Here is a 24186-nt window from a genome sequence, read left to right as displayed (position 1 = left end):
GGGCGGCGGCGTGCTTCGCGGCAGGAGGTGCTTTAGCCGACCTTGCGGGGGCGGAGGCGGCCAGGTGGCCGCGAGGGGTCCCGCTCGCTCCGCCTCCCCTGTCCGCGGGTACCCCCCCGATATTCTGGCCCCTCAGCGTCGTCCTGCCCACCCTCCCTCGGGCCACCTGGGGAATTCCAAGCTCCCTGCCCCAGGCTCAAGGGCGACCTCGTGGCGCCGAAGGCTGCCGGTCCTGGGTGGGGGCTTTGCTGGCGTCTCAGCCTCGGGAACGGAGGAGGAGAGACAGGACTCGCTGCGCGCTTCTTGAGCGGAGGGGCTGCCTCCTACTCCCGGAAGGGTCCCCTGTGTGGCCCCAGACCACGGGTACACAGAGGCAGTAAGCCAGACCCAGCCTGGACCCTGGCTGCACCCCAAGGAAGCTGCCCTCGCGCGTGGCCGAGGGTCAGACTCCCGTCCTGTGTTTAGAGGAGCCCTGGCCCTGGCCTTCGCCGGTTTTCACCCGTGTGGCGTTCAGTCTCTGCACCGAGTCCCCCACAGCCCCAGCCCTGAGGCCAGCGGGTTCGTCTTCCTAATAGCCAAGGAAGCAGAAGGCTGGGGACGTCTTCAGGGTGCCCTGAAACCCTCCACCGTGCCCCCCTGCCCCCATCAGCATGAGGGCAGGAGCTGCAAGCCTGGCCAGGTGAGCGGCCCTAGGTACAGCCGAGGGCTGACTTGAGAGGAAGCTCCCCCCCGAGGGACTGTTGCAGGCTGTGAAAACCCTGTTTCACTGACCACGTGAATATTGGGAGGCAGGCCCTCATTAGGATTCTACAGTTTATAGCTCATCTGTGGTTACTGGAGAGGGAGGAGAAAAGACTTCTTAGATGCCGCTGCTGCTGCTGCAGAGCCCGAGGCCCGGGGAGGGCGCAACACGCCAAGACTTGCATTCCTTCGGAAGCTGGGCGGGAAAGCCCAAGCAGCCGGAAAGACGGGCCCTCGGCCTGGGGAGACCACCCTGCCAGGCCCGGGTCCACCCAGGGTGTGAGGTGGGGCCCCTCTGGGTGTCTGCCTGCAGCCCCCCATGCCCAGTACCCACGTGGGTGTGACCCCGCCCTGCTCGGTGCTCTGGGAGGGGTTACAGCCAAACCCGCAGGAGAAACCAGGCAAGGCTAACCGTGCCTGCCAGCCGTCTCTGTCCATTTCGGCAGCCCCCAGATCTGACCCTGCGGACTCGGACAGAGCCACACTGCTCCTGGGGTGCCCTGGTTTTCTGGTGGCCAGGCCATCTGATGCCAGGCCTGGGAGCCAAGTCTCAGGAGGGGCTCAGCCTGGGTCTTCCCAGGCCTGGTCTAGCATAGTCTGCTCAGACCTGCCCGCCAGCCCCCAGGAGCTCTCGAGCTGGTGGCTCAGGGTTGTCCCCACCCTAAAGGTGGGAACGTTGAGGCTTAGAAGGGGACCTTGTCCAGCCACAGATCGAGGTCCTGGCAGGGAGGCAGGGGCCAGGGCCCGAAGCCCCAGGCAGGGCAGGGGATGCATAGCCTCAGCAGGTACAGGGGCCCTGATGGCACGGAGCGCCTCGGCCTCCTGAGGGCCCTCTTTGGGACCCAGGGCCTTGGTGGGCGTGGTTCGTGGAGCAGCTGTCTCCAGGCCCCTCCCAGTGGCTCCCACACAGTCCACCCACAGTCCCACATGGGAAAGCCTGTTTGCTCAGCCCAGGATCGCTGTGGGGAGGGGGCCATGACCCCAGAACCTGCCTGATCAAGGACCTGGAACCTACTGCTGTTGGCCTGTGAAGAGCCTCTCAACCTCACCCAGACAGGGGGACAGGAAGGGAGGAGGACAGGAGCTCCCGGAGGCCGGACCTCGCTGTGACCCGTTTAGAAAAGAGAGGCCTGGGGCCCAGGAAGGCAGCATATCAGGTGGCTGCAGCCTTGGGGAAGCGCTGCGCTGAGCTCAGACCTGCTGGGCCAGGTCCTGGCCTGCCAGACATTGGCCACCCACTGCCCACTCCTCCCTGTGCATCGGCCTTGGCCAGACATCATCCCACAATGGGGGGGGGGGGCTGGGCACGGACGGGAGTGCTCCCAGGACATGGGTGGCTCTGTCCCCGGCCACTGTGCCAGCCCAGGGGACAAGGGGCGTGGCCACCTGGAGCCCTCAGTCAGCTCCTGCCTCTGGGAAGGTGGGAGGGTCACCAGCAGGCCCAGCCAGGTGGACTCCTCCGGGCCAGGGGAAGGGCATCTGTGGGCCCCGGGGCCCCAGTGCGAAGAGCCTGGGAGAAAAGTCCCTTTGACGCCCTGCGGCGGGTGGCAGACAAAGGGGCCCTGTGAGCTCCATGTGGGAACTCAGCCCCACCACGGGCTGTGGAGTCGGCGGCCTGGCGGGTGCCCCGGCCGAGCACCAGTGGCCAGCAGGGGAGAGAACTTGTGTTATGAGCCACTCAGCCCCACACCCATGGGGTCGACGGGTATGGGAAACGGAGGCTCAGCCAAGGACGGAGGGAGAGGGCAGGGGGGCACCGGCCCATCGAGCACTTCATAAATGTTTGCTGAAGTGACCACGTCCCAAAAGAGGACATTTGTTCCAAATGGGCTGGTGGGCGGGAGGGGCCACCTGGAGCCCCTGTGTGGGCTGTGGTAATCCGCGTCGCAGTCCCCCCGCGAACAGGCCTGGCCTTCTGCCCTCCAGGAGCCGGTCTGACCTGGGTCTGGGCAAACAGAACAAAGCTCTGACTGCCAGGTTGGACTCAGGCCTCCTCCATGCCACCTGGGCCACAGGGCCTGTAGGTGCCCTGCCCACCGTCCTGTGCACCCCGGCGCAGGGGGATTTGAAAGGACCTCCCTTTCCTGTCCTTCCCTGGGACCCTGGCCGGGCAAGGTGGCCAGGGCAGCAGGGGAGGACAGCGGAGAGAGAGCAGCTAGCTAGACCTGGGCTGAGGCCCTCGGCCACCTTCAAGGCACTGGGCACAGAGGGGAGGGTGAGTGGCAGGCAGTGGGGGCGGGGCCTCCAACTAATTCATTAAAATGTGTCGGGGAGCGTGGGAAAGAGGAGAGTGTTTCTTCCCAGCAGCCCAGACACCTGGCGGCAGAAGGCCTTGAGAGGGTAGAGATCAAATAACAAACACAGCCGGCCAGGCCGTGGAGGAAGGACGCCCGGGCAGGAACTGCCCCAGACAATCACCACACAGGCCAGGCGGGTGGCTCCTCGGCCAGGCCGCTGGGGAGGCCGGCACCCGGGCCAGAGCCCACCGTCAGCCGGCCGCTGCCAGCTGAGCCTGCTCCTGAGGCTGGGCGAGCACGACCCTGCTCTGGGGTCTGAGAAGGACCCGGTCGGAGCCCCTGGACCTGACGCCCAGCAGGCCGGCTTGAACCGGAGAGCAAGGGGAGGCTGCCGTCTCCTGCAGCTGGATTCCCGGCCTCTCCTCGGCGGTCCCGTCTGCCTAGGGCCAGAGCGGGGCCTCCAGGATGCAGCTGGATGGAGGGGGCTGGCCCCCTGGGCCGCTTCCTCTTGGTCCTGGTGAGGGTGAGAGCGGGCAGTCACTGCCCTGCCCCACCAGAACAGGACGTGGGCCCCTCTCCGGAGGGTGGCCCTGCAGCCCCACTCGGTCCCGCTGCCCTGCTCACCTGGACGCTCCTCCTGACCCACTTCAGCCCTGAGGGCACCCAGCAGGACCAGGCAGTGATCATGAGGGGAGTGCCAGCTCTGACCCGGCACCCCCCACCCCAAGCCTCGCTCCCCTGTCCTTGAGCGGCACCCAGCAGGGCCTGGCCTAGCGGGGGCGGGGCTGGAGGAGGCTGCCTGGCAAACGTGAGCTCAGTGAGGGAAACGGAAAGGGCGTGGAGCCCCCACCCCAGAACTCGTCAGGCTGGAGCCCCAGCCCCGGCTGTCCCCCACCCCCTGCTGCTCTGACGGGGGACACCTGGCAGCCCTGAGATGGCCAGGGTCCCTCAGGGAGGCCCCAGAGCACCTGGGGCCTGCAGGTGTCGGGGGCTGAAGGCTGCCTGAAGCTTCTGCCACCCCCGCTCCTCTGCCAAATCTGAGCTGGTTTCCGCTCCAGGCAGGAAGTGCAGGAAAGGGATGTGAGTGCGAGGCGGGGGCATTCCTGAGGCGAGCTCGGAGGAGGCGCGGGAGCATGCTGGCCCCCACCCTGAGACACTTGGCACCCCATCCCAAGCCCCTACTCCTGTCTGGTGTCCCTACCCCCAGGGCCCTTCCCTCGGGGCCCCCCGCATGACGCCCCGCGCCGTTTGACCTCCAGGGAGTCAGGGACAGGCCGTGTGACCGGCTGAGCCTCCTTCCTCCCCAGGCACAGGGCAGGAGCTGCCCGCCAGCCCCGTGAGTGCTGAGTGTCTGAGCAGCTGCAGCACCCATGACGGCTGTGGTTGCTGCTGCCCTCCGCGGGGGGTCCCGCCTGGTCATGAGGGGGAGAGGTGACACGCAGAGGGTCACCCCGCCCTGCAAAGCCTCGTCCTCCTGGCTAGGATGCGGACAACTTCCTGGACGGGGAGGGGGGCTGTGGCGCCCCACCCTATCCCTCTCCCACCTTCCGCACCCAGTGGGCCCAAGTCCTGTGCCCCCAGGGGGCCCCTCTGTCCGTCATCCTCCGGGGATCCCACTTGAGCCCTGGCAGCACCCCACTACTGGCACTCCTTGGGGTTGGAGCGTCCAGGGTAGGCCTAGCTGATGGAGGATGGGGAGGGACCTGTCCTGCCCAGCCTGGAGGGCCAGTGGTGGGGCTGGCACATGGGTGGGCCACCAAGAACACACAGCAGCCTGTTCCCCCTGACTCCCAGCTCAAGAAGCCCAGTGGCCTCAGTGTCACCTTGGTCTGGCCCTGGGCCTGTGCCGGCAGGCGGCCCCTCCCTGTCGGTGGCCCCTGCACCTGCGGAGGGAAGCACTCAGCAGCCTGCAGGGCGAGTGTGCATCCAAGACCACTTTTATTGCAGGGCTTCCCGGGGCGGAGGCCGTCCCGCGGGGGCTGCCAGCCAGGCTGGGGGCTCACAGGAGCTGGGGCGGTGGTGTCTCCAGGACCTCGTGGAAGTGTGCTGTCAGGCGGCCCAGGTGGGAGCCTTCCCAGAAGACTTTGCCACAACCTGTGCAGCAATAGAAAGGCCACTGTCCCGGGCGCCACAGCACACCCGCTGGGACCCCCGCCAGCTGCAGCCGAGTGCCGTTGCCCAGTGTGGCGGGCGTGATGGTCTGCAGGTCGGACGCCTCCAGCCAGCGGCATGGCGGGTCATAGGCACAGTCCCTGGGGGCCGGCTCCGGTGCTGAGCCTGGACAGAAGGAAGAGGCCACTGAGCCTCCAGCCTCAGGCCAGTGTCCCCATCTACTGTGCCCAAGCCCACATGGGGTCCACCCGGCCCCCGGCGGCTTTTCTTGCGTCTCCCACCCACACAGGCCCTCGAGTGGGAGTTCCTCAGCTTATCGGTCGTGTACCTCCCTGGCCAGTGCCCCCAACCCTGCCTTGTGGTCCCCTGAGAACTGGGTGACCCCTCTGCTGGGCCAGGAGCCAAACCCTGTCCTGGGGGCCAAGGTGCCAAGAGCCAGTGGAGCAGTGACTTCATCCTCGGCAGGGACCCGGGGCTCACCTGTCCCCTGCCTGTCCTCCCTTGGGGTGGTCTCTTCACCTGGTAACAAGGACGGGAACGGGTTACGGGGCTGTCCTATGTCCCGCGACGACGGGCTGTGAGCACGCCCCCAGCCCCTGGGGCATGCCAGCGGCAGAGAGGGATGAGGGAGGGAGGACCCAGAGGGTCTGTGCCAGACCCTGTCCCCTCCCGCGGGAACTCGCACCTTGGAAAGTTCTTGGGGCTCAAAGGTCCCTGGGAAACACGTTCCGGGCTCAAGATGGGCCGATAAGGGCACTTGGGGGCCTGAGAACGGGTGCAGGCGGGGGCAGGGGCGGCCCGTTTGTGGTGATGAGCAGATAAGCCTTCTGCCAAGGAGCCGGGTTTCGCAACCAGCCGGCACCGGGCTGGGCCGAGTCGGGGACGGGAGGGGGGCGCTGCTGGCTGGGGGAGACGCTCAGGAGCTCGGACAGTGGCCTCCAAGACACCAGCGGCAGGTGGGAGGCCTGCTCTCGGGGTCGACCCTGCTATGTGCCTGGCAAACGCTTCCTTACCCACGCTCCAGATGAACTGCAGCGGGCTGAAGTGACGAGACCCCTCCCACCCGAGGCGTCCATACAGGCACTGCCCGGGATGGGCTAAGTGGGGGCTCCCGGGTGCCTTTAAACTGGCCCAGCCTCCGTGGGGCTGGAGTGGGGGGGTACAGGCCACCGGCGGCGCGCGCCGTGGAGGGCTGGGGGCTGCCTGGAGCCCAGGAGAGCTCTCTGCTGATGGGGGCAGCACTCTCAGGGGAAGCGAGAGGAAGGGAGAAGCCCCTTTCTAGTTTTACAAACAGGAAAGCCGACTGGGCTGCCGGAGCCCCTTAGGTGCCTTGATGGGAACCTCGCTGGCAGGGCAAGGGGACGTCGGGGGACCAGCTGGTGCCCACCCGCCGTCCTGTCTGCTCCGGTGCGCCTGTTACCGTGCACATGGCATGCGTGCCCGTGAGTGTGTGCTTGAGTGCGTGTGAGCACACAGTATGCTCAAGAGTGTGTATGGAGCATGATCGTGCATGTGACCGACTGTGCATGTGAGCAGGTGTGTCTGAGTGTGCGCATGTGCGCGCATGCGTGTGCGTGGCGTGTGGGCAGGGTGACCGGCAGCTGTGCGGGGCCCACCAGAGGACACGGAGACAGCACGCAGGGCCCTGAGGGCTGAGCCTGGCACCGCCTGCGTGGGGACCTGCGGCGGGGCCCTCCGGCCTGGCACACATGCACACCCCTTCCCAGCCTGCACCTTTCCCACCTCCGCCTTACCAGGAAGCTCAGAGCTGGGCTGCCTGTCCCCACAGACCCCACGTTCGACCCTTTGGGGCCCGGGGACTGACAGGGCCGCATCTGCACCCTCACCCGTGCCACTGGGGCCTTCGTGGTGGCCGTTGAGCTGCATGAGGTGCTTCATCATGTCCTTGGAGACCTTTAGGTACTGGTCACAGTTACACACCTGGGGGGCACAGGGATTAATTAGGCCTGAGCAGGCCTCTCTCCCGAGCCCCTCCTGGCCTCCAGGAAGCCCAGAACCATGCTCGGTCCCCGCAGCTCTGGCTCTGCAAACAACAAACCCCTCCTCTCCCAGCCCAGCGCCCTGCGGCTCACCCCACTACTGCGGTGCCCTCCCTGGAGGCAGCCCCTCCCTGGGGGTAGCCTCTCCTGCTGTGACACCTGTGGGGCTCTGCCATCACCCTCTCCCACCTGAGCACCCGTGATGACGCCCAGCACGGCCCAGCCCCCCAGGCACTGCTGCCCAAGGTGTCAGGAGGGACACTGCGATGACTTCTATGCAGCATCCACATCAGAAACACGCAGAGGGCCTGAGGCCAGCCAGCTGGTTCCCAGTGACCGTGTCTGGGTGGTCTCCACGGGTCCTGTGAGGAGCTCAGTGCCCTGCTGACCCCACCAGTGACCCCAGGGTGGCTGGTTCTGAGTGACCGTGTCTGGCTGATCACCACGGGCCCTGTGAAGAGCTCAGTGCCCTGCTGACCCCAGCAGTGACCCTAGGGTGGGGATGCCGAGGCCAGATCCAGCCAGCACTGGGTGCCCTGACCCCCAGCGGTGACTGCACCTGGCGGGCAGGCTGCCAGTCCCGCTTCCCTTCCGCTGAGGCCGCCCCAGGCCCCAGTCACTGCTCGGACAAGGAGCTGGGCCTGTATTCTAGGATTCCCTGGCAAGGCGGGGCCCACTGAGTCCCAATTCCCACGAGGGTGCATGCAGGTGCCCTGGGGACTCACACGGGCAGGCACACAGGCACTTCCCAGATTCCAGCCCGGGGAGCAGGGCCAAGGGCAGGGCCCTGGAATTCCCAGGACCGGCCCAGAGGTGGTGGGAGGGGGCCGTGGTCATGCCGAGAGTCCTGCCTCCCGCTCCCCTTCCAGGGCCCTGAGATGACACGGAGCCTGCAAGAGGCCGCCGCGGGGACCAGGCCTCGGCTGTGTCCACGGCAGGGCAGGGTCAGTCTTCCCCCACCGCCTTTTCCCATAGGAGTTTCAATACTGGGGAGGCTGCACGCCATGGGGGTGGGCTCGCTGCTGCACCTCCACTGGGTGCCAACCCGGCCGAGACAGGGCCTGGGGCTGAGCTGTTCCCCAGGCAGGACCCTACCTCTGCCACTGGCCCCAGCTGTTCACCAAGAGGCTCCCTGCCCACAGTGGAGCTGCCTGTCCCCCAGCCACCTCCCCCAGTCCCCATCCCCACGCAGACCTCCACCCAGCCTGGACTCTGGCCATGGGGACCACTATGTGAGTGCCCTCGTGGGTCACAAGTCCAGGGCGCTTCCTGAGGCAGTGGCACAGGTAGAGGGACCCCTCTAGGCCTCGTTGGGGAAAGGGCTGAGAGCGAGTGGGCGGTCCTGCCTCCATCTGCTGCCCCGGGTGCGGCTGCAGTGGCCCACTGGCCCTGGACTGAGTAGGGTGCCATGGGTGCTGAGCTCCCCACAGGACCTGGCCTGGCCCAAGGCTGGTGGCCAGCAGGTGAGGGAGGGGCGGTGAAGCGGCAGGAGGCGGCTGGGGTCCGAGGTGGGCAGGCAGGCAGGCTGGCCAGCTCATGCTGAGTCACAGCCTGCCACAGACAAGCACCCAGTCCGTTCCACAAGGTCCTGGCCCCACCCTCGGGAACCACCGGGGCCAGTTTTCCCACGGCGGCCGCTGCCCGCTGGCGGGCCCCGCCGTCACCCAGAACGGCCCCCTCCCTGGCTGGAAAGGCCGGTTCTGCCGCCCGGCTGAAGTGCCCGCCCTCTCTGTGCCTGGCTGGCTGCCCAAGGGCCAGGCCTGGCACCAGGGCCTCTCTGTCCATCCCGAAGCCCCAGCCACCTGCTCTGGGCGGGCGGTGGCCACTGCACAAGGGAGGCTGCTGGCTCTGCTCTCTAAGGCTGACGGTCCAGCCGAGTGCACAGTGGGTCAGCGGGAGGGACACCTGGGTGATGGAGCCCTGACCCTCTCCCCTTTGAAGAAAGGGGGGCTTGGAGGGGCTCAATATGGCTCACGTCACAGCACTCGGCTGGCAGGACCCCTGCACAGGGGTCTCATGCGACCCCCCTCACTCAGCCCCCTGCATGGGAAGGCAGACCCCCAGCTAGGGGGCCAACAGGGCTGGGCAGGGACGAGAGGGGAGCCCAAGGGGTCCCTGGACAGGGGCCAAGAGCCTTCCTGGGCGCCTGTTGCCCATGGCTCCTACAGGTTGGGACCTGGCCCGGCCCCCTCCTTCCCCTCTGCCTCCCTGCAGTCTGGGAGCCCCAGGGTGGGGTGGCCTCCTCCCCAGAGCCTGGCTGGTGGGAAGGGCCGGGGGCGTGGGAGGGCCCAGGTGAGTCCGGGGCAGGAGGGGCTGGGAAGGCTCCCAGCTACCGGTCCCAGGGGCCCGCCTGCACACTGGGTTCCCACGGCTCCCACTGGGAGGCTGCAGGAGGCCGCTCGGTGCCAGTGCCCCACTGGGCTCTTGGAACTGCTGGGGGCGGTAGACACGAGGGCAGCCTCCTGGGGCCGGTTCACCAGCCTGGATTCACTGTGGACCCTGGGCCAACCCTGCCCTCGCCCCGCAGCCGGGCAGGGTACTCGGCCAGGGTGAGGCCTCACCCGGGAGTCCCCTCTGGAGCCCCATCCCCGCCCCAGGCCCCAAGGAACAGCGTGGGAAAGGGCTGCTCTAGCCACTTCCCCCAAGCCAGGCCAGTCCCAGAAGTGTCCTGAGCCTGCAGGCTGCGCCTCACCTGGGCTTGGCAGGTACGTGAGGAGGGGCTACAGCGGTACCCAGGACACCAGCCTGTGCCTCCGACCACAGGCAGGGACTTGGCAGGTGGGGGAAGGGTTGTGTTCCCAGGGTGCTGGGGGCCCTCTGAGCAGCCAGCCTGGGAGCCACGCCCACGAGTGGCTCTCAGCGCCCTGGGAAGCCAGGAATTCCTGGCCATACCTGCCAAGGGGAGTGACCGCAATGACAGAGCCAGAGGTGAGCAACAGGCCAGGTCACAGCGTTTGTCCTGAACCACGTGGCTCCAGGAATGTTTGTCTGAGCTCCCCCTGCCCTGGGCGCCACCCCCACCAGGCACACCCTACCCTAAGCACCCCCCTTCCCTGAGCGCCATCCCCCCACGGGCACCCCCTACCCTAAGCGTCCCCCTGCCCTGACCGACCCCCGGCCCTGGGCGCCCCCCTGGCCTGACCGACCCCCGGCCCTGGGCAGCCCCCCTGCCCTGACCGACCCCCGGCCCTGGGTGCCCCCCCGCCCTGACCGACCCCCGGCCCTGGGCGCCCCCCGCCTTAGATGCACAGGCACAGGTCTGCGTGCCCACAGGTGTCTGCCGCGTGCCCATGGAGCAGCGGTGTGTGGTTAGTGGGAGGGAGGCTCTCACAGGAAGCCTGTAGGCAGGGCCACCCTCTCCCGGGGTGTAGGCCTGTCTCCACACACACTCACACCCCAAAGAACCTGAGACCAGCGCCTCTCTGAGGGGGGACAGGGACACAGGGCACGAGGTCTGAGAGTGAGCCAGGGGCACAGGAGCGTGGCCCACCCAGGCTGGGAGCCGCCTTGAGAAGCCCGCTCCCAACAAGGAGCCGGGCTGGCTGCTCCCCGGGGCCGCGGCGGTGGGTGGGGGAGCTACTCCCCAGGGCCAGCAGCCAGGCTGATCCGGGAATCCCCATCCCCATCCCCCAGCCTAGCAGGCATCCGCCTACCAAGAGGCAAAGCCAGGTGTCCGAGTCTGAGGGTCCTCACCCTGTACCCAAGCCAAGTGGCTGCCTTCTCCCGAAAGGGCTGGGGGAGGGTGGCAGAGGCTGTGAGAGCCTCCTCAGGCTGTTGGGGACCTCCCGCTCTGAACAAGGAGCCAGCGCCTCCCCCTGGCCTGTCACTAAGTAACCTGCCACCCCCCACCCCACGCAGCCCACCCAGGGGGACCGGGCAGGGGTGTGGACTCTGGGCCCTGGTGGAACTCCCCCAGGAGACCCCAAGCTGGGATCTCTGACTCCAGTCAGCCTGTGGGGAGGTGGGGGGGACCTGCAGGTCTGTGATGGGGGGGCCCCTGCAGGTCTGTGATGGGGGGTAGCCTGCAGATCTGTGACGAGGGGGCCCCCGCAGGTCCGGATGGGGTGGGCACTTGGGGCTGCAGATCTGTGAGCCTCAGAGGGATGGGCCACTGGTGCTCACTGGGGGAGTCAGGAGATGCCTCAGCACACGGAAGCAGAAAGACGTGAGGGGCACGCCGCCCAGTGCCCGTGTCCAGGGGGGCTTCCTGCACCTCCCGAACCCACCCACAGCCCCGTAGGGCCCCCACCCCCACTGTCCTGCATGCTTTCCCCCGGGGAGGGCCCAGGCTGGGCCAACATCCCTGGGCACTTGTCCATTCGGTCCCAAGTGGCGGCTGCCAGGCATCCAGGGCCGTCCCATCCATGCTGACCCCCGGAACTACCCTGACAAATGGTCCAGCCAGCAGGGCCAAAGGGCCGGATGAAAGGCCCTGGGGCCTCGCTTGGGGGTCTACCTGACACCTCCAGGCAGCATCCGGGAGGAAGCAATCAGGTGCCAACCACAAGGCCTGGGTCTGCCCCACACCTCGAGCTCCCACGCTGTCCTGAAGGCCATCTGGGAGGGAGTAGGGCAGCCAGTGGCGGCAAAGGACCCGCAGGGTTTGCCCACAGGATCCTGTAAGCCCCAGGACTGGGTGCCCCCAGCGCTCGGGGGCGTGCCTGGAGTCCAGGCCTGGCGGGGGACCTGGGCGGGGCAGAAACAAGGCCAGCCCACAGCTGAGAGCCGCAGGGCCTGTGGAGTATGACCCCCAGCCCCTCGGGCCTGGGGCCCATCTGAGGGGGAGGAGCACAGGGCCAAGTTCCCGGGCACCGGTGATGGCAGGACTGCTAGGTGGGAAGGTTTTAAAATCCAACCACAGTGCTCTTCTGCCGTGAACTGAGCTCACGGCCCCAAAGGGGGCTCGCTGGCTGGGCAGCATGACCAGCGACAGCAGCCCTGGCAGGGGCCTCGCCCATGCCCTGCCCCTTCGGCCCAGGAAGGGCAGATCCCACGGGCCCCAGCCCCTCCCCCCACCGGTCACTGCCCTGATCCCCTTTGTGCGGCCAGGACAATGTCTGCAAAGACAGGGTGGGGGATGGGCCATGGCCCACGGTGGTGCGTCCCCAGGGGAGTCAGCCGGAGCCTGGCACTGGTGCCCACGAGGACGGGCTGTTAGCACGTGCAGAGCATGCAGAGTCCCCGACAGGGCCACCTCTGAGCACACGTGTGTGAAGGGGCCCTTGGGGGTTAGGCAGGGAAGGGCATGTCTCTCATAAGCACCCAGGTAGTGGGCACAGCCTGCGGAGCATCAGAGTGGGGGTTAGGCAAGGAAGGGCATGTCTCTCATAAGCACCCAGGTAGTGGGCACAGCCTGCGGAGCATCAGAGTGATGGGTGTACACATGGGGATGCACGCCAGGGTGTGTGTGCGACTGCATGTCGGCGTGGGTGACACGGGGTGTGTGTGCGACTGCGTGTCAGCTCTGTCACACTGGGTGTGCGTGTCTGTGTGTGACTGTGTGTGACTGGGGGTCAGGTATGTATGACATGGGGTGTGCATGATTGCATGTCTGTGACAGGGTGTGTGTGACTGCATGTCAGGTGTATGACAGTGTGATATGACTGTGACGTGTGTATGACTGCATGTGTGTGACATGGGGTGCGTGTGACTGCATGTGTGTGACACACGGTGTGCGTGTGACTGTGTGCGTGTGACATGGGGGGGTGACGGCATATCCATGTGTGGACTCAGTGGCCTGGTGTCTGCATCACACCATCAAGAGGGTCCCAGGAGTGTGTCCTGAGGCCTCCCTTGGGCACTCCAGCCCAGCTGCCATTTTTAGGGGGTCCTGGAATAACGGGCTCTGACCAGAAAGCCTACTCCCCAAAGAGATGGAGGGACCATGGGCTTTGGGCCTTTTCCAGCAGGGGCCGGGTTCAGAGGGCACAAGGGTTAGACGGAGCTGACCCGGCTCCATGCAGCGTCAAACTGCTGCTGGCCCCGCCCTCCAAGTCCAGGAACCTCACTGTGGCAGGGACCCAGGCATGGTGCCCCTCCCAGGTGTGCCCGGCCCAGCCAGTTCCACCTCCTGCTGCCAGGGACAAGGGGGGCCACATCCCCTGCTGAAAACTGTGTGAAACCTGAGCCTGGCCCACAGAGCCCGCCCCTCACCACGACTGCAGAGCAGGTGAGGGGTGGGACCACGACTGGCATGTGGCGCCCAACAGGCACCTGCACCCCCCTCCCCCATCCCCCACGAGGGGGGCTGGCCAGGGCAAGCGAGAATGTGGGGGCACATCTTACCACCACTGGGAGTGTCTTGGGCAAAAAGCATTTCAAGTAAAATACAGATCCGTTTTTCTACTGAAGACTTAGGTGTGGATTATCTGGAATTCAAGTTTAACAGGCTTCCTGTATTTTTGTTCGCTAAATCTGACCACCCTGCGCCTGTCAAGCCTGCTAGAGAATGACACGTGCAGTTAGAAAGGGGGCTTGACCACCGCCATGGGGGCGGGGGGCGGCTCAGCCTGGACCTCTCCTCAGGACCTCGGTTTGGTTCGGGACAGCCCAGCCCTCCCCTCTGTCCTGGGTTGTGTCAAATAGAATGGGGCGCACAGAGGCCCGGGAACGAAGCAGCCTCCCGCCGCAAGCGGGGTTGGAGGGTCCCCCCGACACTGGAGCTTCTGAACAGACCACTCCATCACCCCTGGGGTCCCCAAGCCCCCTTTCTGGGGTCTCCAAACCCCCCCACCCCAGTCCTTGGAGTTTCTAAACTCCCCCTTCCCTGGGGTCCCCAAGCGACCCTCTTTACCCCCCACCCCGTCCCTGGGGTTCCAGAGCCCCACCCCCGCCCCAGCCGCCGACGGGTGCGGGGTGCGGCGCGCAGCGGCAGTTCCCAGACGGGGGAGGGGCGGCGCCGGCCGTGAGAACCCGCCGGCGGCCGGGCCGTGGGAAAGTGGGAGGAGGGGCGGCGCGGGAGGGCGGGGCGCGCCTGGGAACGGCCCCCGCCCCCGCCGCCGCCGCCTTTGAAAGGGCCACTCAGCGGCGCCCGGCGGAGATTCAAAAGCCAACGGCCGCCCGCCCCAGGCCGGCTTCCCGCGCGGGGGCGGGGAGGGCACTGGGGGCAGGAGTGGACTGCGGGGGGTGGGGGTGCTGAGAGACCCCGTTAGGGGGCGGGGGAGGGAGCAACTGGGGGGACTGGGGACCCCGTCTCGGCGGACCCGCAGAGAACTGGTGATGGGCACAGGCGCCATGTCCTCTCCTGGGACTCACGGCCCAGGGGGCCCTTTACTGTCCGGGTCCCACAAATGAGAGTGGGGCCCAGGCCCCCCAGACAGCAGGTGGCAGAGCCTGAATCCGGCCCCCACAGCCTGGGGTCTGACCCCGCCTGAACCACAGCCTGTGGCCTTTGCCACACACCCAGGGTCAGGGGGCCGTCCTGTTCCTGGCGGCTCCAAATCCAGCGAGGAGCAGAACATGGTGTTGTTGCAGCGGGCGTGGGGGGTTATGGAGGACTTCCTGGAGGAAGTGACATCTGGGCCTAGCTGCCCAGGTGGAGGGGGGGCAGTTGGGGCGCTGCAGGAGCCGAGGGGACTGAGAAGGGGCCGGGAGGGCCTCTCTCCCTTGGTCCCCAGCCCCCAGGGACACTGTCCTGGCTGACCTTGGTCATACCCACCTCAGTCCTCCAAGCCTCACTTCCCACTGCTCCCACCTGGGAAGCAGTCTGTCCCCGGAGACCTGCCTGTGTTCACACCGTCTAAATCGCCAGCTGCCCCTGTTCCCAGGCCCCACCTCCCCTTTGCTTCTTGCAGAGCCCCCCTGGCCCCCACTCCCCCTCAGCGCCGGGGTGCGTGGAGGGGGTGCCCAGGGTTAGGGTTAGGGCCTGGGGCGGGGACAGTGGCACCAGGGGACTTCCAGAGATGACAGAAATGGCTGCACTTGTCAAACTTCAAAAGGGTGCATCTCATTGTAGGTATACTGTGCCTCCGTACAGTTTCTAGAGAGGGGCCCTGGTGGCGCAGTGGAGGATGGGGGAGTCTGCTTCCGTAGGATGAAACCCACTGCCATCGAGACAATTCTGACTCATAGCGACCCTACAGGACAGAGCAGAACTGCCTCAAAGCTGTAGATCTTTCTCCCGCAGAGTGGCTGGCGGGTGCAAACGGCCTTTCCAGTTAGCAGCCGAGCACTTCACCACTGTGCCACCAGGGCTCCTGAGTAGAACTGCCCCATAGAGTTTCCAAGGCCGTACAGAAACCCTATGGCGCAGTTCTACTCTGTCCTATAGAGTTGCTGTGAGTTGGAATCGACTGGAGGGCAACGGGTTTAAAGTTTCTAGAAAGGCAGCAGAACCCCTCCACCCTGGTTGGCTGGCAAGAGGGAGCAGGTCGGGGCTGGAGGGGGGCCCCAGCATAGGGGGGTGCAGCCAGGCTGTGCATGTGTGTGTGTACATGTTCCTGTGCGGTGTGTGTGTGTGCGGTGTGTGTGTGTGCATGTGTGTGTGTGGTGTGTGTGTGTGCGGTGTGTGTGTGTGCATGTGTGTGTGTGGTGTGTATGTAGGGGGCCGGGGCCACACTGGGCCTGGTGGGCCTCATGGCGTCTGATCACACCCGTGTCTGTTCCTGTAAAACAGCTGTAGACACTGAGAAGTGAGAATCCTCTGATGTTCACACATCTTTTGAGCTCTTCTCAACAATTTAAAATGTAAGAAGTCATTCTCAGCTTGGGGCCATGGCTGCTGACCTGGCTGTGTGAGCTGGGGAGCTGCCCCCCTCAGGCTGATGGTGCGCCTCCCCTACCCCCTGCCCACTTCTGCAGCCCGGGCCTCTGCCCAGTTTCAGGGTCGAGCTTGTGCCCACCTCGGCCTTGCCTCCTCCAGGGGCCACCCAGCATGGTGTGGAGCCCAGACCCCAATGAGGCACTGCCCACTCGCCCCCCTTGTCTCTCAGGTCATGCCAGCAGGCGGGCAACCTGTGGGAGGCAGGTAACCCGGGCAAGGTTGGCTCAGCATCCAGGGCACGGCTGCCCACTGCCAGTCCAGGCCTTCCCCATCCTGGAGTTTAGAAACTGCCCAGGGCTCTGGTTGGTGCAGGTGCTGGGGGGCTTTGGGGAATGGGTGGGCACAGCAGCCGACGCAGCGCAGAGGGACAATGCGGGCACGTCCACAGGTGTTTTGAGCGGTGATGACCCTCCCCCACCATTGCAGCCTCCTCCTGGGCCCTTCTCACTGCTGCCCAAGGCACCTGGACTGACCCGCTGACCCGGGAGGAAGGTCTGAGGGGCCGCACACGCCTGCTCTTCCTCCTACACGCCCAGTGGTCACCTCATGGCCAGCTGGCCCTGTCCTGCCTGTGGTGGCCAGCACTTGCTCTATAAACCTCGGCCCAGCCAGTGGCCATGGGCCCTCTGCTTTCCATCTGCCCCCACGTCCTGTCCCTGCCCCATGTCCATGCCCCAGAACGAGCTGTCCTGGCTCCAGCGGACATCGTCCCCCACCCTGTGTGTCCACGCACCTGTGGGTGTGTGCACGAGCAGGCATGGGCAGAGTCCCGACAGTGACGTGCGTCTGTGCTCACAACCCTGTGTGCCCTGGCTCCCCCGGTGTGGGGGCTGGGCACCGGCGAAGCTCCTTCCTTCCCTCCCACCCCCGCCTGCCTACACCCCGGCTCCCACAGCCACCCCAGCAGGGTACACCGCCTCTCTCCTGAGTCTGCGTGCTGGGCCTGCCCCCAGTGCACGCCTCCGAGCTTGCGTTTAGTGTCTCAGCTGTAAGCACGTTAACCCCTCTTGAAAGCGGGCAGGGCACAGACGGCAGATAAGGGCCCCTCCACTGCCATCCAGAAGGATGCAAGCTCTGTTCTGGGCAGGCCCTAGACCAACTGATGGACACGCGCATCAGAAGCACCCCGTCCAGGCCTCAGCACCTGTCCCCAGGCAGACACAGATGCAGAAACGAGCTGGGTGAAGGGTCGGTGGCTCGATGTGAGGCTGGCTCTGGGGTCTGCACACAGGACCTCCTAGGCCAGCTGTCTGTCTGCCTGTACATCAGCCCCAGAGGGACTGACCTTCCGGCCCTCAGCCCAGGCCGCCGCGGGGTGCAGAGAGCCTGGTGTGCCCATGGGGCCAGGCTGTGGGGAGCAGCCCCTCAAATGCCACCTAGAGAGATCACCGTGTGGCCTCAGGCCACCCCCTAACCTCTTGACCCTGATTCTTGGCCTAGCCAGGACAGCAGCGGGCCACCCCACGGGCTACTGGGAGGGTGAGCTGGGGTCTGGGGAATGGAGGTGGCCGTGTGCACCAGTCTGAGTGTATGGATGTGTGCTGGTTCACACGGGGCCCTTCCTACAGCAGCCCCAGTGGAGTCCGGGCGCCAGGGAGCTGGTGGCCCTCGGGTGGTGGGGCCCCATCCTCAGTGCCCTCAGGCGCCGTTTGGTGGGAACCCAACGGGGCGCTGGCTGAGACCCAGGGCTTTTTCTGGAAAGCTGATAGGAAGAGGAGGGACGGTGTGGGGGGAGAAGGGGCAGGGGAGGATGGGAACGGATAGAGGGCAGGGACCCTGACTGACATCCTGCTGTTACCCCTGGAGGCACACAGGACGAGGGGGCTACTCAGAGCTCTCCAATGGGGCTGTCACCCCAGATGTCACCCCAACTCCTACTAAGACCCTGGCAACCCCTGCTGTCCTAGCTGTCTGTGCCCTGCAGGAGCAACAGACTTTCTCCCGTGGAGGGGTCTGGTCTCCCCTTGGAGGCGCCGGGTCTCCCCGTGGAGGGGCCTGGTCTCCCCGTGGAGGGGCCTGGTCTCCCCGTGGAGGGGCCGTGTCTCCCCGTGGAGGGGCCTGGTCTCCCCGTGGAGGCGCCGGGTCTCCCTGTGGAGGGGCCTGGTCTTCCCGTGGAGAGGTCAGTCTCCCCGTGGAGGGGCTGTGTCTCCCTGTGGGAGGGCCTGGTCTCCCCGTGGAGGGGCCGTGTCTCCTCGTGGAAGGGCCGTGTCTCCTCGTGGAGGGGCTGTGTCTCCTCGTGGAGGGGCTGTGTCTCCCAGTGGAGGGGCCTGGTCACCCCGTGGAGGGGCCTGGTCTCCCCGTGGAGGGGCCTGGTCTCCCCTTGGAGGCGCCGGGTCTCCCTGTGGAGGGGCCTGGTCTTCCCGTGGAGAGGCCTGGTCTCCCCGTGGAGGGGCTGTGTCTCCCTGTGGGAGGGCCTGGTCTCCCCGTGGAGGGGCCGTGTCTCCTCGTGGAGGGGCCGTGTCTCCCTGTGGGAGGGCCTGGTCTCCCCATGGAGGGGCCGTGTCTCCTCGTGGAGGGGCTGTGTCTCCCAGTGGAGGGGCCTGGTCTCCCCGTGGAGGGGCCTGGTCTCCCCGTGGAAGGGCCTGATCTTCCCGTGGAGAGGCCGGTCTCCCCGTGGAGGGGCTGTGTCTCCTCGTGGAGGGGCCGTGTCTCCCAGTGGAGGGGCCTGGTCTCCCAGTGGAGGGGCCTGGTCTCCCCGTGGAGGGGCCGTGTCTCCCCGTGGAGGGGCCGTGTCTCCTCGTGGAGGGGCCGTGTCTCCCCGTGGAGGGGCTGTGTCTCCCAGTGGAGGGGCCGTGTCACCCCATGGAGGGGCCGTGTCTCCTCGTGGAGGGGCCTGGTCTCCCTGTGGAGGGGTCATGCAGGGTGGTGGTGGCCTCCTGCAGCCCTTTGTGCCTGTGAGACCAAGGGGACCCTGCATGGGAACAGGGCTTGGGGGTCGTGGTGGAAAAAGACCAGGGTCTGGGCACTGCTTCTGGTCCTTCCTTTCATCGAGGGAGGACAGAGATCGCAAGGATACGCTCTGGCCCCCGACCCCCACCCACCACTGCAGGCCGCTCTCTGCCCGCCAGGAGGCCTGGCTGCCCCCTCTTTCCCCAACCCCTGCTGAGCTGGGGGTGCCACAACCAGAGGGGTTCCAAGGTGCCCACAGCCCTGTCTTGAGGGGGCTCCCTTCCCTAGCTGCAGGCCCCTTCTTCCATCTGTGGCCTGAGCCCCTTTCCTGGGGACCTACTGTCTTACAGGGGCAGCGTCCCATCATGCCCTCAGCACCCACTTCTGAGGGCTGATGCCCTTCCTGGGTGTCAGGCCTCCTCCACTGTCCACGTGGCCACCTGTCCACCGTGGTGGAGGGGCCAGAGGGGAGACAAAACAGACGCTGTGCCTGTGTATCAGGGGTTCTCTCTGGATTTTTTTTTAAACTCAGATTTCTGTGATAAAATACTTTCCCATGCTGGTCAGCACTAGGAACGTCCTCTCAGTGGACATTCCCGATGGACAATCCCCGCCACTGTGCCCATGCCAGCTTTGGAGGGCAGAGGGTGCAGTAAAAGGCACATCCTCTCTCTCCACTAACCCAGCTCTCAGCAGGTCCATGTGTGCCGTGGGCAGGGGGCACACCCCCGGGTGGCTCTCTGGGGTGGTGCTAGGGCCCACCTCCCCTTGGAGACCAGTTGGCGGCACACGGTGAGGGTGACCCTCAGTGAGGGCGGCGCGGGTGCCCTGGCTGCCACTGGTCACTTCCTGCCCTGCCCCCCGTGGCCCCCAGGGCAGCTCCCTAGGCCTTGTGGCTGCTGGGAAAGCTCTAAGGGCCGCGGGTCTCCCTCCAGGAATGGCACCAAAATAGCAGAAGGAAGGAAAAGCAAATGGAAACGACTTGGCGGCGGGGAGTCTCCAGGGAGGCGGCCAGCTCAGCCTGGGGACAGCGGGCCTGCGCCAGCGTCCAGGGAGCTCAGGCAGACGCTGTGGGCCTGAGCACAGACGCCTGGGCCCAGAGGCAGGTCCGTGGAGGAGGGGCCGCCCTCACCCTCCCTGATCCACCCCCAGGGGCGCCGGCCCGGGGAGGCCTGCCCAGGGCTGTCCTCCTGTGTGGTGGCCTGAGGGGACAGCGGGGACTGCAGCCCACAGGCCTGGGCCCGCCCTAGGCAGACTCTGCACCTGGTGATCTCTCAGTGAATCACTTGGGGGCTTTCCAGTTGTCTGCCTGTGGGGGAGAGTGCTGGTCTCCCTGGCCAGCGGGCTGGGATGGATGGCTGGGCGTGGGGCTGGGGGTCAGCGGTGCCCCAGCGCACGCTCAGGCTGAGCTCCCAGGATTGGCTGGGAAGGTGGTGGCGAGGCCTCCCTGAGTCGGTGGTGGGAACGTGGCCCTGGCACTGGGCATCTTTCCGTGCCAACAGTGCCTGCCGAGCACCGGCAGCTTGGGGCCCTGGCCCTCCTGACGCCCTGTGCTGACGGGGATGGGGTCTGTGGCCCCAAGAACCTGCTGGGGGCAGAGCCACTGGGCAAATCCAGGCCCATCTAGTAAAACTGCCAGCCAACTAGCCACTCGGCCAAACACATCCATGGCAGACCGAGCGGAACGCCCCACCACCAACAGTCCCCCCACGGTGGCGCTTCGGCTGGCCCGGGCGTGGCTGCTGCCAAGCGTCCCCGTCACCCTTGGCCACAGGTATGCAGGAGCCTCAAGCTTGTGGGGCCCAACCACACCCCAGCACGAGCTTCCCAGGCCTGAGGGGTGTTTCCTCTAACAACCCAGCTTCCTGTTTTCTCAAGAAAGCACACGGCCAAGGCTCTGAAAAGCTCATCAAGACGCCTCCCAGGCGTGCAAGACGCTCCAGGGTCTGTAGACACTTGCCAGCAGGACGCAGACAGAGAGAGCAGCGGATCCGGTTCCCCCCAGCCCGGAGCTCCCCGCGGAGGAAGGGGCCCCGCATTCCCCCACCCCTGCGAGCTCTGTACACCACAGTCCCTGTGCAGCTGGGGCCACGGGGGAGGCGGGTCAGATGGCTCGGGTGCACCGCCAGGTTTCAGGACAGGGGCTGTCCCTCCTTCCTCACCAAGTCCTGTAGGCGGGTGGGGCCGTGAGAGGCAGCCAGGGTAGGAGCCGGGTTCTGGGCCCCCATCCCTGCAGCAGGGCTTCCTTCCAGTTGGAACCCCTGCTGAGAATTTGCATTTCTGTCCCCAGATATACTGAATCAGAATCTACATTTTAACAAGATATGCAGGTGACTCGTATGTATAACTTCCCAAGAAATCGCTGGAAAGGCAAATTCTCCGCAGGGGTTCAAACCGGACGGCACCTGCTGGAAGCCCTGCCCCGCAGCTCCTCTGGTGAAGGAGAGCGGCAGGCACCCTGGGAGGCGGGCTCTGTGCCCAGCAGGCCCCCAGACACACGGTGGAGCAAGTGTGGGCCTCTCCCCAGGCAGGCTCGGGGGACCCGCAGGCTCGGGCAGCCTCGCCCAGGCTGGACAGGGCCGGCACGAAGGCGCATCACTGGGGTCCAGAGGGGTGCCGAGCTAGACCAGTGGCTCCCTGACCTGGACAAGCCGGCTTTGGGTGGGGTGAAGCATGGGCAGGGCTGTGAGGGGGATGTCGGGGTGCCCCCTCCACCCCTGTGATGCTGAATGACCCAGAGCCCAGAGGCCCCACCCAGGTGAGGCCACTCTCACCCGAGAATTTCCTCGCCCAGAACTTTCTAGGTGGCGCAGAGTGAACCTAGGGGCCATCAGTGCCCTGGACAACACTGTCCTCAGAGAGTGGGTCCTGCCCAGCCAGGAGTGAGCCCCACAGCACCCCTGATTCTGGAAGCTATCCTGGGCACAACCCTGGCCCCCCTCTGTGAGAGTAAATGCCCACATTTAAAATAGGCTCAATCAGAGCTGTCCCCCACCATCCCCCGGGCCCCACGGGGCGATGCCACTGTCAGGAGCACTCAAGATGTGGAGGCGGCTTCCCAGCAGCGGGGACCTGTCTGCTTCGGGACCCACCTGGCACAGTGCCCACATGGACTGTGGGCCCACCTGGCATGGGGACCACTTGGACTGGGGCCCACCTGTCGAGGGACCCACCTGGCACAGTGCCCACATGGACTGTGGGCCCACCTGTCGAGGGACCCACCTGGCAGCGGCTGAAGACGTCGGAGAGGGTGACTTGCACGTTGAAGTGTCTGAGCACAGCCCGTGCCTGCTCCCGGGCCTTGAGGGAGCAGTCGACCGAGAGGCAACGCCCAGCCCCGACCTGGGCCTGGAGCTGTAGGGAAGGAGACAGACTGAGCAGGGAAGCGGTGCAGACCCAGACCGAGACCTGCCTCCCCACTGCCCCTGCACTCAGGGGCCCCTGGGGCGTGGTGGCTGAGGGTCAGCTGCCTGGGTCCGGCCCCCAGGAGGGCACCATCCTGGGAAGGCAGCAGGTCTGGGGTCCTCACCTTGTGGTACGGCAGCCCCGATGTCAGGATAATCCTCCCCTCCAGTCTGGCAATCTGTGCAGAGGTGAATGCAGGATCAGGCTGCCAGTCATGCGCTGCTCCCGCCCTGGGGCTGCTCCCGCACTGGGGCCGCTCCCACACTGGGGCCATTCCCCTGGCTGCTCCCCCGGCTGCTCCCAGCCTGACTCCTGGCCCTGCCAGGGCTCTCCGCCTCCGGGGGCCCCTCTGCCTCCTGGGCCTCTCCGCCTCCCGGGCCCCTCCGGCTTCCCGGACCCCTCCGCCTCCGGGGTCCCTCCGCCTCCCGGGCCCCTCGGCCTCCCGGGCCCCTTTGCCTCCCAGGCCCCTCTGCCTGGGACCCTGCAGCAGCCACTGAGTCCTAGCGCTCACAGGCTGAAGTCCTCTCTGGCCTTTGAGGGCGCACCAGGGCCCGTGCTTTTACTCTGGGTGGGGTGGCCCTCAGCATGGCCAATCAATCCACCAACCTGACACAGATGAGACTGAGCACAGTGATACACGCACCAACTGTCCGTTACAGAGAACAAAAGAAACAAGCTTAATGTGGTGGGTAAATGAAACATATACTCAAAAGTATAAGGACAGATCCTTAAAAACGACCAAATAGATTTGAAAGAGGACAAATACAGCTTCTAAATCTGCTGCAAAAGACCTCTTCAAAGTGTTAAAAAGCAAAGATGTCACTTTAAGGACTAAGGGGTGCCTGACCCAAGCCATGGTGTTTTCAATCACCTCATATGCATGTGAAAGCTGGACAATGAATAAGGAAGACTGAAGAAGAACTGATGCCTTTCAATTACGGTGTTGGTGAAGAATATGGAATACACCATGGACGGCCAGAAGAACGAACAAGTCTATCTTGGAAGAAGTACAGCCAGAATGCTCCTTGGAAGAAAGGATGACGAGACTTCACCTCACGTATTTTGGACATGTTGTCAGGAGGGACCAGTTCCTGGAGAAGGACATCATGCTTGGTAAGGTAGAAGGTAAGTGAAAAAGAGGAAAACCCTTCACGAGATGGATTGACACAGCGGCTGCAACAATGGGCTCGAGCGTAACGATTGTGAGGATGACACAGGACCGGGCAGGGTTCGTTCTGTTGTACACGGGGTCGCTGTGAGTCGGAACTCGATGACATGTAACAGTGACAACGAGAAATAACAAATATAGTAATTGAAATGAAAAGCCCAGAGGATCAAAGTTACAGGGAAATAAAATGAAAAGGGAACACACAAATTAAAAGAGACAAAATTGTACCCAGTGGATGGATCAAATAGAGAGAGAGAGACTTAACTGGAGTTCCCAAAAGAGATAAAAGAGAGAACGGGAGAGACAATATCCAAGGGAAAATGGTTGAGAATTTTCTAGAACCAAAGAAACATCCAAATTCTCAGATTTAGAAAGTCCAACGAGTCAAAAGCAGGTTACATTAAATATCCACACCCAGACACGACAGGAAAACTGCCAAACGCCAGTCACCAAAGAATCTCAAGAACAGCCAGAGACAAAGACAGGAAAAGACAGCGCTCTAGGCTGTGTGCACAGCACCACCTGCAGTAGCAGAAGACGGGGACCCCAGTGTCCATCGACAGGCCGGCACATGTCATACCAGAAAGCAAAGACGTTATCAGACTGCAAGCACCAGGTGGAGCCGATGAAGGCTGCCCCGCCGTGGGTGTTGGGGTGGCCCAGTGTATTCCCAAGGGTCCTCATCACCAGGTCGGAGGGTCACCACGCCCAGTGTATTCCCAAGGGTCCTCATCACCAGGTCGGAGGGTCACCACACCCAGTGTATTCCCAAGGGTCTTCATCACCAGGAGGGAGGGTCACCACACCCAAGTGTGTTCACAAGGGTCCTCATCACCAGGAGGGATGGTCACCACACCCAGTGTATTCCCAAGG

The 24186-nt window shown here is 65.2% G+C and overlaps 1 protein-coding gene across 1 annotated transcript in view; it reads right to left on the bottom strand.

Moving 5' to 3' along the window:
• Nucleotides 1-4913: 4913 nt before the first annotated feature.
• EXD3 (exonuclease 3'-5' domain containing 3) overlaps nt 4914-24186 on the bottom strand; it is a 52515-nt gene continuing 33242 nt past the window's right edge. Inside the window, exons 16-20 of the mRNA XM_023725482.1 lie at nt 22270-22323; nt 21963-22094; nt 6845-7031; nt 5571-5609; nt 4914-5255 (exon numbers count right to left, since the gene is read on the bottom strand). Of these exons, the coding sequence (XP_023581250.1) occupies nt 4978-5255; nt 5571-5609; nt 6845-7031; nt 21963-22094; nt 22270-22323 (690 nt within the window). The 3' untranslated portion in view covers nt 4914-4977. The remainder of the gene's footprint in view (nt 5256-5570; nt 5610-6844; nt 7032-21962; nt 22095-22269; nt 22324-24186) is intronic.

Source organism: Trichechus manatus, unplaced genomic scaffold, assembly GCF_000243295.1.
Source record: "Trichechus manatus latirostris isolate Lorelei unplaced genomic scaffold, TriManLat1.0 scaffold00317, whole genome shotgun sequence".
Taxonomy (NCBI): domain Eukaryota; kingdom Metazoa; phylum Chordata; class Mammalia; order Sirenia; family Trichechidae; genus Trichechus; species Trichechus manatus.
This window is presented reverse-complemented; position numbering and strand designations above follow the sequence as displayed.